Here is a 13,844-nt window from a genome sequence, read left to right on the forward strand (position 1 = left end):
CCAAAACTGTGGCATGGTTTTTACTTTCTGGATCTGGATTTGTCACCTCTGCCCTGTACTAGTACCACATTGAGAGTCACTGCAAAGACTTGCAACCATTTTCTAATGGAATTGTCTGCTTTTATCTGAATTTGACCAGTCGGATGCAAACTTAAATGCACATTGCCACCCGATGGTTTGACATTCTCTAGGAGAATTCAAATTAAGTGGCTAATAACACATTAAGCTTGCTTATTTTGCTGCATGAAAAATAAATACTTTTCACTAAATAATTAAAATGTAATATCTTACGTACATGTTAAATATCGCAGTCATATCGATATTGCTATATTCAACAACTATATTACCTATCACATGTTTTTCCAATATCGTGCTTCCCTAAAATTGAGTATGTTTTTGCTTCTGTCGTGCATACTTCGCCAGTACAATTTCCTGCATTACCTACATTTTATTGTGTTGATGCAAAAAGGTGACTTTGCATGACGTACATCCCATGTTAAAGTGCGAGTGTGCACAATTGTTTGGCCATGTATGATGCCCATGCAACAGTTTGTGCTAGGGTGTTACTTGGGCTAAAGCGGAAGTCAACCTAAACATATTTTTTTCAAAAATAGGTTCTATGTAGGCCCACTAGTTGAAACACGGCATTCTGATTAATATTGTGTTTGTTGAATAGGAGTTAAGCACCAAAATCCTCCCGTTTTTAGCCATCTCGGTGGCAGCCATTTTGTCATTTCTGTCGACTGAAAATGGCATCACAGATGCTCAGGGAAAACAGGTGAGCTGTGATTGGTCGTTACTGAGCCCTGAGCAACTGTGATGTCATTTTCAGTCGACAGAAGTGACAAAATGGCCGCCCCCAGAGATGGATAAAACCGGGATATTAACTCTTATGTCACAAATGCAATATTTATCAGAATGCCTCGGTTTAACTAGTGGGCCTGCATAGAACAGATTCTTGGATGAAATATCAGAGGGTTGACTTCCTCTTTAAGCCCGGTTCACAAGGCAGGATAATCGGCCCGACTTTAGCCCAGAATCTCCCCTCCCGACAATCGTAAATCAGCCCCAACTCTCGTAATGGCGCCAATGATAAACTTGGCAGATAATCCTGCTCTGTGTGGTGTGCTCAGACTGATCTCAACCGCTCAGGAGGACGTCCAACTTTAAATCTGGGATATTCAACATGTATGGATGGATAGGGTTAGGTTTGTTTTTGTTTTTTCTTCTCTCTCATCGTGTGGGGTCTCTATTGAGTTTCACGTGAAGGCGGTTTATATGTGGGGAATTACTGAAAACAGTCATCTATGTCACATGTTCATGATTGTGTTCATGCTAGATGCATGATCTTGATGCTTTATTCTCCCCTCGGTTTTAAGTGCTCTGCTCTCATCTTGTGCCATCTATACACAATTACAAACCCCTTTTAGTGATGGTGTCACTTGTGGATTTTCGCTATTTGCGTCAGGGCTTGGTTCCTATACCCTTGTCAATAGTGGAGGCATGTATTTGAAACAAAAAAACCCAGCTTGGTGGTAGTGCAAAATCAGATTTTTTTAAATGTTATTTTATTTATTTTATTTTATTTTTTTCCCCCCAGGATTTGGGTTTGGCTACAGCCCTCTATTGCACAACAATAGATCGCCCCTGTACTGAGCAGCTGCAGAATCTTATCGCCACGTTCCGAACCACAACAAGGCCATCTGTACTTGACAGACCTTGACACGGAGCAGAAAGTAGACCAACTAAATTCTTAATTTATTGGGGTTATGATTAGAAACTCTAGTTTCTTTGTATTCATTCAAATCTAGAGAAACCTTTTATAAAACTAGTGTCTTTATTTTGGAAGTGGGGCATCGCAACAAAACTGGCAAACGGCAAATATTTATTTTACAAAGTAGAATATGCTTTGGGTCACTTAAAAACGCTTGGGCACCTCTGATTTACATGGTCCTCAAGAAAGCTAACATGCATACTTTTGCAAAGTGGGAGGAAGCCGGAGTTCACAGAGAAAAAAATCCATACAAACACAGGGAGAAGTTGCAAACTCCGCAGAATTGCCAGAACCACCAACTTCAGAACTGTGCGATGGATGTGATTGCCCTGTGCAGTTGTTTCCTTAATTTAAAAAAATAAATAAATAAATAAATAAAAAATCAAATGTTTTTCATTGAAAACAAATACACAACCAGGTTTTGCCCCCAATTTGGAAGTTTGGCAACATTGCAAGCTTCCAGTTGTTTCTTAACTGGCACCTCTTCATTTTACGTCACAAACGCTGAGCTCGGCCAAACTTAGTGTCCAGTCCACACACAAAAGTACTGTATGTTCAATCGTGAAAATATGGAATCCGGATAACATTTACGATTGTCCGCCCTTGACCATTTATTAAAGCCGGTTGCAGAGGAAAGCCATCATCACTACCACCACAGGATAATTGGTGTGGATTCTTTTTAGAGAGAGCCAATAAATGGGCCTTTGCTGACTTTGATCAGACACGGGGGAATCAGCCTCAAAATCAATCCAATTATCGGTAAATGTACAGCGGGCTTAAGCAAACAAGCAAATATAACCTGTGAATGTATAGCACTGTTTTCAGTCTTTGAATTTAGTTCATAAACATATTCTCACTAAATGTCCATTGATTGAAATATCACATATCAATTTTTTTTCCCCTTGTTTTATCAATCAATCAATCACATTTTATTTATATTGCACTTTTCATACATAAAAATGCAACTCAAAGTGCTTTAAAACATTCAAAGCAAATTCATTCAATGTGTGTATACAGTACATTGGCATGTTATTTCATACAGTTACTGCAACTAATCTGTCCAAGAGTAGAAGAAATGCAGGCTCAATCATCAAATTTAACCTGATTAATTTCTCTTTCTTTTAATGTACACAATGATGCTAAACAATAGTTTCCTAGAGAAAAAAGCACGCGAGACATGTGCAGGCTCGTAGATCTAAATTAAGAGTCTGTGAGTGAGGCGTTTCACAAATTAGATCAGCAGCAAGAGCAGCAGCAGTGCTTGCCCTGATTAAAATGGATGTAGCTTCCCTCCACAGTTAGTATGATGGCATGCAAGACCCAGATCCTCAGCTACATGAGCGCAGGCAGTGCGGGGGTGCACTTGGCTCCTGCAGTGGGCGGGGTGGTGGACTAGAAGAGGAGGAGGGGAACGCACTGCAACAATTTGTGTTACTGGGGAAAATTGCATTAACGTGACCACCAGTGTGACAGCATGTATATCAAGCATAGTTGTGACATCCTATTTTTAGCAGGACACAAGGTGCAAATTTAGTGTTTTATGTTTTACAAAATACACATTCATCATATGATGGTGCATTTTTAATGGGCCAAATAGAATTCTTTCTCTGGAATTGTAATGATGTTCTTTATTATCTTTAGAATTCTACCTGCATGTATCGCTGTAGATTTAACCCTCTAATGGGCAGAAGAAATATTATACTTTTCTTTCTCCCCAATTTAAAACAGTTCCCATCTGTGACATTTTTTTTTTTTTTTTTTTTTTGTCAAAAGATTCCAAGGATCAAGAATTGTAATACAGTACATGAATTGTTGTAATTTTTTTTGTCTTGATGAAATTAGCCTGTTTTTAAGGATTGCTTCCTCAGGCAAGTGAGACCCTTCCCCATATAGTGCTCGGCTAATGGCGAGTACAGAAAAGGTCACCATGACACTTGGGGTGGCAGCCATTGAACATGTCACAGATCCATTGAGTATGTGCTGCTTCACTCTCACACTTGATGAGTGGCAAGGCCCTTCACAGACTTGCAATACCTCCATTTATTTGTTTTAAAGTAACATTTCCAGATGTCCTGTCCTCTATATTTTTGGTAATTGTGTTTATTTCAGAAGCAAAAACACATCCTGAGGAAAGAGTAAATTTAACCACTACTTGGATAGCTATACACGTGGCCGTGTTGGTCGAACAGCACTTCATTTCCCAGAATACCTTGCTTTATCTAAGGCTTTCAAATGGCTGCCCAAACATTTTGGGGCAGTTTGGTTGTAGCACACAGTCTCATTCTCACTGATATTTGATGAGAATGAGTTTCTCTGAATTGCATTGAATTCAATTCAGCATCCTGTAGGAGGAGTCCAAGGAAATTCAAATTCATCCATTGAATAGAACGTTGAATGATTGCACAATTGTAATTTCAAGGTATAGTGTATTGGATATCATGAAGGACACTGATACAAGCCACCAATACTTGGGGCAAAAAAAAAATCTGACATCGAATAAGTCTTTCTTGCCACTAGTTGGTGCTACACTGCGGGCGTTTGACACATTGCTCAATCATGTGCGTCACAAAGACACAGGTTTTTGCTCACAGCTATGCCATTGTGCTAATTGATATTTTATGTATCATAAATTCTAGTGGTATTGGTGAGTAATCAAGAATGAATACTTGTGCTGGCGTCCGCCTGGGAGAAAAAAAAAATAGAATGTCCCTAATTACAAAATCATTTTTTTTTATTTCTGTAAAAGTCAAATTTTTCATTATCTGTTTATGTCCCGTAGGAACTAAGAGAGAATGTGAGGCAGACCAGTTTCAGTGTGAAAATGGTCGTTGCATCCAGTCTGTTTGGAAGTGTGATGGTGAAGAGGACTGCAGTGATGGCAGTGACGAAAGCTTATGTGGTAAGAAACTCTTTGAACTATTAAGAATCTAAGAAACGCTTGCTAACTATTTTTCCAATTGAATTCTAAAATTTACCACACCCAGAAGGCTGAACTGGAAATTTGAAAAGTGGAGAAAACTTGATGCTGAAATGTAACTTACTGTATGTACTACAGTGATCCCAAGTTGGAGGGAGGATATACAATTTGTTTGCAAACTCTTGGGTGGACAAAATGAGTAGGGGTCCATTATGGATACATTTGTAATCTGTGAAGTGCTCAAAGTAGATGGAGCAAATTAGACAGCATTCATTAACATATTCCTGTAGAAGTCGCATGCTGACAGAACGGCAGTATCGCTTATCCCCTGGGACGACTGACCTGCTGATATGGAGGCATCAGAGTAATGCTAGCTGCATGTCTTTGAACCAATCTATATACTTTATCTACCTACAGTACTGATGTAATTCTCTCTCTGTATCTGGGTCATGTGAGACAGGAGTGAAAAATCAGTGGTAAGGAATAAGATGGTATGATGCCAAATAAAGAAGAATCAGAATGGCTTAAGTTTCACATGCGACTATCCATTTTAAAATGTTTTCATCCAATTTGAGCATTGTGAAAGATGTTGTCTCAACGCATAGAGAAGTGGCAATAAAATCCTGTATGCGTGCACATTGCCTGTGATTATCACAATTATTGCTTTTCTCCCCCCCCCCCCCCCCAACAGTCAAGAAGGTTTGTCCAGAGTCAGACTTTGTATGTCATAATGGCCAGTGTGTTCCGAAGAGGTGGCAGTGTGATGGGGAGCCAGACTGTGAGGATGGCTCAGACGAAAGTGTCGAAATTTGCCGTAAGTAGAGCTCAAGCCTGAGTTCCGTTCCTACCCTGGCTATGTAACCTGAATTTCCGCGTATGTCGGATTTCACAGTTAGTTGAAATTTACATCAAATGCTTGGTATAAAAAAAAAATTAAATGCGTTAAAATAAAAACATAAGATTCTGTACTTAGCATAACTGCTGAGAGGTGGAAGGAGAAGAAGAGGAGGGTGAAAAAGGCAAAGATACCGCCGGCGCACACTGACACGATCGAGACACTGCGCATGCACAACCGCAAGTAATGCTGGTCTTTGTAGTACAGGCAGTGCTTGTATGCAAAAGTGTGGTGTTTGGCGCGCAACCACCGCAAATACACAAGCAGAAGTAGATAAGATCAGAGACGCAACACAAAAGCACATTTTTGGAGGGAGGATGAAACCAGCTGCTTCACTCCTATGGTGAGTGACATATCAATATGTTTATCAAGTGAATATCAAGTGGTTTTTTTTATTGACAGTTGAAAGTAACATGCGGAAATGACGTCCATTTGAGTCACGACGCCATGCGTCGCCGTCACAGTGTCAAATACCGGAGAAATGTTTCAGAAATCGGAATTTTGACCCGAATATTGACTGCATGCAAGCAAAGTGAGTGAATCAAAGATAAAATGATAAATCTATCTAATAATGGACTGTACGCATGTAGCACTTCCGTGTTTGATGTCACAATGCAGTGAAACTTTAGGGAAGCGCACTGTTGTGATGTAAACATTCACTCAAGCCCCGATTCGATTTTCAGTTCCCGATTTGAAAAGATTCTTTAAAAACTTTTTTTTAAAACAAAATGACTCATTTTAAAACAGTGTCCTTGTTAAAAAACGTTTTCTAACTTTACAAAAAATGTAAATGAACTAATTTTGACTAACTCCAATTTTGTCTCATCAGTGTTTTTAATGCCAGAGCTGAACATGAAAATAGACATGTGCAATAGATTTGACTTATTACAAATCCTTTTGTGATCAAAATTTCAAAATCGATTCTTTTATTTTGATTTTAGCAGTTTAAATCCATTTTTGATCAATCGTTACATCCCTCGCTGTAGCCCTAAGTCCCTGACCCACTCAAAAAGAACAGGGACGGCTCCAAAACGATGCCCTTGTGGGGTTGACGGCTGATCACATCATCAGGAAGAAAGTGCATATAGTCCGTAGAGTACAGTGTTACACTCGGTAGTGTCTTGTTAGCACTGTCTCACTCGAGTATTTTGTCTTGTCATGTATATTAAGTGACAACTGGTTAGTAGAGAGGCTCTTTTAATTTTCCCTTTAAACAAGCAGTATTCACAAACTTTCAGAGGTGTTTGATACTGTAAAAACAAGCCCCCCCCCTCTTTTGTGATTCTGCCTCTTGCAATATTTATGACAAGCTACCACTTTGTTTCCTGAAGGTCTTGAACTTTGATGTTCTGTTCATGTGCACATGATTTAAGTTCCAGGCATACTAACTGAAGTATACACGGGCTGAGCTGTACGTACAAATGCTTATCGCTGTTGTTTGTCCAGCTGTTCTTATTCTTAGTAATGGAGAATGCTGCACTTGCATGTTCATCTCTACTGACTTTAATGGGCTGTGGGTTGACTTGGTCATTAGTAAAATATAAAAAAAAAAATTTGATAGGTGTTAATATGCTATAAATGCATGAGTCATTTTTATTAGCTAGACAAAATGTCATGATCTTTAATACATATGTGCTAATAGTAAGATTAAGAGCTGTGTTCTTGGTATGCAATGTCATATATACTGTATGTTGATCTAACAATGCATACAGCCTGATGGCTGTTATTTTAGGTAGTGTTTAAGAGTTCTGGTAACATGAGCAGTTTGAATATTTGTACTTCATTCTAGTGGTGGGAGAGGAAAGGGTGGACAAAATATGGCCCATAATGTATTCATAGCATTAACAATACAATTATTACATTAATACAAATTTTGCAGATCACATTAAAGTTTACTTTGTCTTCAAATAGACTGGCCTATCTGTCAGCTTTGAGCCCAAAAGCGAATTTTCAATTCCATGCACAGAATTAATACAGCTAGGGGGAAAAAAAGTTCAGGTTTGAGTTTGTAAGACCCTAGTAGTCCTGTTTGTACAGCTGCAGCTAATTTTAAACACATTCTGCATCGAGTATACAGTACTGTAAGTAGTAAAGGCTACTTTTTAAATGTTAACCTGACATTTTTAGTCTATTGTATTTTGTGCTATTTTTTTTCTTTGCCGGTTTCTGTATCTTTTGTGCCATATGCTGACATTTGAAAAATTATATGTAGAGCCTTTTGTCATGTTTTTTTTCTCTCAGCTAGAGCAGTTGAAAAATGTTTTAAAAACTCACATAGCATATGGCACTATTAGCAATTTACAATTCTGTGTAACAAAACATAAAAGTAATGCAATACCGCAATACTTTTTGTTGTTGACTTGTGACTTGTGTTTTTGGGATCATGCAGATATGCGGACTTGCCGTTTGAATGAGTTTAGTTGTGGAGCTGGTTCTACTCAGTGCATCTCCAACTTCTGGAAGTGTGATGGCGAAAAAGACTGTGACAATGGAGAAGATGAGGTCAACTGTGGTAGGTTGAGACTGACAGTAAATTAAGAGACATAACGCTTACCACCTCATTTTTGTTAAGTAGTAGTAATTGCTCACAATGGCTGATGGAGTGGGGTTGTTTGCAGTTTTGTTTTAATTGGGGGGGAGGGACTCACATAACCCATCAGTACAGTACGGAAACGGGCTTCCGTTTGCGTTTCTGTCAAAACTGCATCATCAGCATCTCTATGGCACACCTGTGAGGTGGAATAGATTATCTCGGCAAAGGAGAAGTGCTCACTATCACAGATTTCGACTGATTTGTATTTGGGAGAAATGGTGATATTGTATGTGGAAAAAGTTTTAGACCTTTGAGTTTATCTCATAAAAAATGGGAGCAAAAACAAAAGTGTTGCGTTAATACCTGTATATCTGTTGAGTATACTTTTGGTGCATTACTGCCACTTTTTTAGCATGTGGCCACTGGCGGTAATGCATGACTACTACTACTTAGTGGAAATAACATTTTCAAAGTTGCACACAAGGATCATAAGATGGGATCTGAAACTAAAGGAACAGTATGCATCAGGTCATGTCTGTATTATGTAAACTTTTGATGTAGTGACTGGCAGACAGGTGTTCCATAGCAACATACAACTGCATATAATATTCTTGACTGTTAACCTAAAATCCCCTTAAATTACAATTTTAGTTTGTGTGAATATGCACCTTCAGGTAACGTAACCTGTGCTCCCAATGAGTTCACCTGCGCCAGTGAACGCTGCATCTCCCGAAACTTTGTTTGCAATGGCAAGGATGACTGTGGTGATGGCTCCGATGAGGTGGCGTGTGCGCCTTCTTCCTGTGGCCCAAGTGAATTCCAGTGTGGAAATTCATCATGCATCCCAAATAGTTGGTTGTGTGATGAGGATGTTGACTGCCAGGTAAGGGAAACGCAACACCATGGCAAGTATAAATGTTTACAAAAGTCAGAAAAAGGATAGCTGTTATCAGAAATATGGCTTCATACAAACATAGCATGATAGGACAAAAGTCAACTGATAAGTACTTTGTGCTGGTCCTTGATGCGATTTAGCCGTGGTTAATAAAGCTGTTTTTGTCACGATTTTGCCCCTTCCAGCCAAGGATAACAAACACCAGATTTTTTTGTTTTTGTTTTGTGAGATTCGACCTGTGGTCTGAGGTGTTAAGAGGGAATTGGCCTCAACATTGGGGGCCAACAGTCTTAAATGTTAAACTATTTCAATATTTGACCAAATTCTTCATGTGTGGTGAAAGACTAGGGTCATGTCCTCATGAATTATGATGTGCAATGGAATTTATCCAATCGAAGAAACTCCTTGACTGCGGAACAAGAAAGCAGGTGCTTGAAAATAAAATAAATTAAGCAAAGAGCCTGCACCTTAGTATCTGATTTCATGAACACCAAATGCAATAATATTCTTAAACTTTTAAGGTTTTTTTTAACTTATTGTAGCACTTCTTTCACCACTACACTTTCCTCCAATTTACAGTGATAACACAAATGTTGAAAAAGTGTGCCAGGCACAACATAAATTCCCCGTAATTTGAAATGATCACTGACATTTTTTCAGGGCTGCTGCAAACAGTTAATGATTTCGATTGCTGCTTGAGTAACTGTCATTCCATCCCTTGTAGTTGTACCCAGACAGGTCTGCATCAGCTAGTTTGCGCTTCTTACCCTCCAAAACAATCAATATCGCATACAAGGATTACATGCTGCTCATGTTGTCTATTGTTACAACTTCTTTTATTCTGCAGGATCAGTCTGATGAGTCGTCAACACGTTGTGGTCGTCATCCAACCCCACCAGCCAAATGCTTAATCAGTGAGATGCAATGCCTTTCTGGAGATTGTATTCACAAAAAGTGGAGGTGTGATGGAGACCCTGACTGCAAAGATGGCAGTGATGAAACAAACTGTCGTATGTACAAACCTTTACACTATGTACTTTTTTTTTGGGGGGGGGGGGGGGGGGGGGAAGATACGATAATTTATCGAGACCAACATGCACCCGTGCATATGATTATTGATCATATGATTGACTGATTATTTTTCATCCTCCCCAAAATTTGAAACTTGTTTCCTGTACTACAGTGGAATGCGCTGCTCGGTACCGCAGATTCATTTTAGATTCAATATTTAGGAGTGTAACAAAAAACATTCAAATCTGAAAATGTTTTGATTTGACAAACCCAATCGAATCATTACATTTTAAAATCGTTGCATCCTTGATTTGTATCGAGATGCATATTGAATCGCCTTATTATAAGAGGCACGCACCAGGTAGAAATGGGTTTGATGTCGCTGATGTTTTCTTGCTTCTTTTCATTAACTTGTAGAGTTTGGGCTTTTGAGAGGTTTCATATTGTTGCATTTTTGATAAAGATGACACAAGTTACAGCCATACCATATCAAATTGTAATCCACTGAATCGAATCATAACATTTTTAAATAGTTACATGCTAGAATTACATCACATCTCATGTATCGAATCTTCTATTGTGGAGTTCATGAGACCATACTCTGTGTTCTTGATAATGGGAAACGGCTAATGTCATCCTCTGTAAAGCTAACTTTAAATACTATAGAAAGTAACGGCACTAGATTCACTTCATAATGTGCATCTTTTGGCCATGGTTATTAATGTTTATTGGGAAATGAGTCAAGTTTGTTTGCAAAAAACGGGGTTACTTAAATGTTCACAATCACATTTTGAATTGGTTGCTGAACTGTGCTTACTCGTCTTTGTGGGTTTTGTAATGATGAATGAAGTTAAACATTGTCGTTGTTTATTGGTGCAAACCAAACGTTTTTCCTTCCTATTTTTGCCAACGTCATTGACAAGATAACCCATTAATTCAATTTAATGATCCTCTAAGTTACTCCCATCGCTGCATTTAGGTCGCCACTTCACACCAGCTAGTGACACTGACTGGGTTGCCAGGTTGGAGTGAGGGAATGAAACAAAAAAAAATGTTTGTTTCATTCACTTTTTTTTTTTTTTTTTTTTTTATCTTCGTAGTTCAAGTCGCTTAGATATAAAGTCTTTCCCAAGTTTTGGCAAGCAAGTCCTAAAAATAGCAGCTCGAGTCTGACTCAAGTCCCTGATATCCCCCACATACTGTATATATCACACTTATATATCACACGTAATTTTCCAACCCAAACATTTTTAGTGTCTGATTCAACCATTGTCGTATGGTGTTGGCAGCTGTACGCACCTGTGGAGCAGATCAGTTCAAATGTGATGATGGGAACTGTATCCTGGGTAACAGACAGTGTAACGGCATCAGAGAGTGCGCTGACGGATCAGATGAAGTTAACTGCAAAAACCGTAAGTTCTGATTTCTTCACTAGTATTTCCCATTTTTGTTTTCTACATTTACACAATTATGTTCCACTTACTGCCGTGACTTTCCACCAATCATAAGAATAACCAATCTTCTCAAAGTATTACCACACGATTGTGTTGCATCAAGATGGAAAAGGTTACAAAAGCCCTGTTGCGTCTTTTCCAAGCAGTGGCTGTCCTGTAAAGAGGACAGCGCCGGGGAAAACACAAAGGAGGAAACTGATGTATATTTAAGAAAACAAAAACATTTCGCAGCATATGTTTTTACCTCAGCTGAGACAGCCCTTTAATGCAGATATTGCTTTGAAAAATGACATAGAACTCGATGAACATTTCTACAGATGTACAGTATGTAAAGGAACACTTACAAAACACAGTTTTCTTAGATTTACTCAACTCTACAATTGAAAAAGAAGCCGTCTACCATGTATGTTAAGCACAGACAGGAGAAAGAGATTGGGAAAGAATTATCCAATGAGGACTGGGTAAATATTTGTAAAACCATGGCAACTGCCTCAAATTCTGATCTGTGTTTTGTTTTTATTACCCCCAGAGCGTAGGAACTTAAGAGCAAAAATGCTGAACATGGTAAATATTGGAGGAGTGGCCCGCTTCCATATTTTTTGTGAATGTACAAAAATTCCTCCCTATTGGGCCGATGTGATTTGAACTGTTCATCACATTACCAGGTTACGGTTGGAAGGGGACTTTAGGGCATTTTATTTGGGAAACATTCCAACTGGACTGAGAAAAAAAGATGGGTACATCCTGCAAATATTACAGGTGGCAAGCAAAAAGGCTATAAATCTGGTTGAAGGAGAACCCACTAACTGTTTCAGAGTAGATCGGCATAATACACAATCTGTGTTATGGAGTGGTTCACTTTTTCCTTAGGGCATTCCACACTGAAATGTGAAAAATATTGGAATGTTAGCTTTCTGGATGTGGTATCACGTTAGAAGCGAAGACCTGTTGGTATATTCTTGAATAGAAGTGCTGTAAATTGTATCTACATTTTTGCTAGGTGGTGTCCTTTTTTTTTTTTTTTTTTTTTTTATATATAAATCAATGGGAGAGGAGAGCACTCTGCCTCTCCGAACACACTCACTCTCAACAGTAGTGCACAGGCGTCACAGTGAATTTCCGAACGCGGCCAACATGAACAATGCAACGTATTCAGTTTTTACTTGAGCTATCACATTTTAGCACGGGTGATTTATGCTACATACAGTGATAAGATCATTGCTTCTTGCAAATGTGCATGATCAAAAGAGCAGTTGTTTTGTTGCCATATCCTGTACATGAGTTTCATTTACTCCACTTTGCTTTGGAAATAACAGCGCACAAATTACGACAGGGACGGCAAAGCTTCAGTGTTGCTAAGAGGGTACCTGCTACCTCAGATCATCCCTCTGCTTGATCTGCTCCCACCTCTGACTCTTGGCACGCCATTGGTTAATATTGTCACCGTGTCAGTCACCCAATCTCAAATTGTGAAATTTAATCATAGTCCCGTCTTCACGCCTGAAATGTTCATTGCACACGCGTGCCGAATATCTGTTTTGTCCGGCAAGTATACAGTTGCGCGCACACACACATCTCGGAGTCAACATGTGTTGAAAATGTTTGCATTAAAGTGAAATAAATATAGAAGTGTATTTTTCAGCTTTTATGCAGTTTTTTTCCAAGCTAAACTATACCACTCGAGCATACATGTAAAATTAATGACACTTACCTTTAAAAAGAAAGTTTTCCCCCAAGTAAATAAAAAGATGGCTGTTGCAATAGAACAATGATCCAAAACACGGAAGCCAATAAACAACACAATGGCTTCAGAAGACAAAAAAGTGCTAGAGTTGCCCAGTCAAAATACTGACCTCAACCCGATTTGATATGCTGTGGCATGACCAACAGCTATTTACACAAGACATCCCAGGGATCTTGCTGAACTGCAACAGTTTTAGGTGGAATGGTCCAAATTCTTCAAGGTCATTGTGCACATCTGATCTGCAACTACAGGAATCGTTTAGTTGAGGTTATTGCTGCCTAAAGAGCGTCTGTTATCAATGCCAACGGTTCACCTTTCGTTCCTTGTCCTCTGAATTTTTACATTATGCTTTATGAAAATGACATATCATGCATATTTATCATACTTAGTATTAGTTTAAGCAGACCGTTTATTGTGATTTCGATGATCAGACTACATATTACCAATTTGTGCCGAAAGTTTAGTAGATTTCCGAAGAGACCACATAACTTGTTCCTCCCACTGTAATTGAGTCAAAAAAAAGTGTTCTGTTCATTTGCTAGAATTACAGTAGATTAGTCAACATGTGTTCCTGTTTAGTTTTTGAGCAAACAAGGTGAGAATTTCAATCCTACATTTACT

At 38.8% G+C, this 13,844-nt stretch overlaps 1 protein-coding gene across 2 annotated transcripts in view; it reads left to right on the forward strand.

The window, feature by feature from the left end:
• vldlr (very low density lipoprotein receptor) overlaps nt 1-13,844 on the forward strand; it is a 29,066-nt gene that overhangs the window by 1,854 nt on the left and 13,368 nt on the right. For both annotated transcript variants that reach the window (XM_086053763.1, XM_086053764.1), the window contains exons 2-7: nt 4,554-4,673; nt 5,383-5,505; nt 7,976-8,098; nt 8,794-9,002; nt 9,862-10,024; nt 11,315-11,437. In XM_086053763.1, the coding sequence (XP_085909889.1) occupies nt 4,554-4,673; nt 5,383-5,505; nt 7,976-8,098; nt 8,794-9,002; nt 9,862-10,024; nt 11,315-11,437 (861 nt within the window). The remainder of the gene's footprint in view (nt 1-4,553; nt 4,674-5,382; nt 5,506-7,975; nt 8,099-8,793; nt 9,003-9,861; nt 10,025-11,314; nt 11,438-13,844) is intronic.

The sequence above is a fragment of the Filicampus tigris genome, chromosome 15, assembly GCF_054856515.1.
Source record: "Filicampus tigris isolate MCC_2025a chromosome 15, RoL_Ftig_1.0, whole genome shotgun sequence".
Classification (NCBI taxonomy): Eukaryota; Metazoa; Chordata; class Actinopteri; order Syngnathiformes; family Syngnathidae; genus Filicampus; species Filicampus tigris.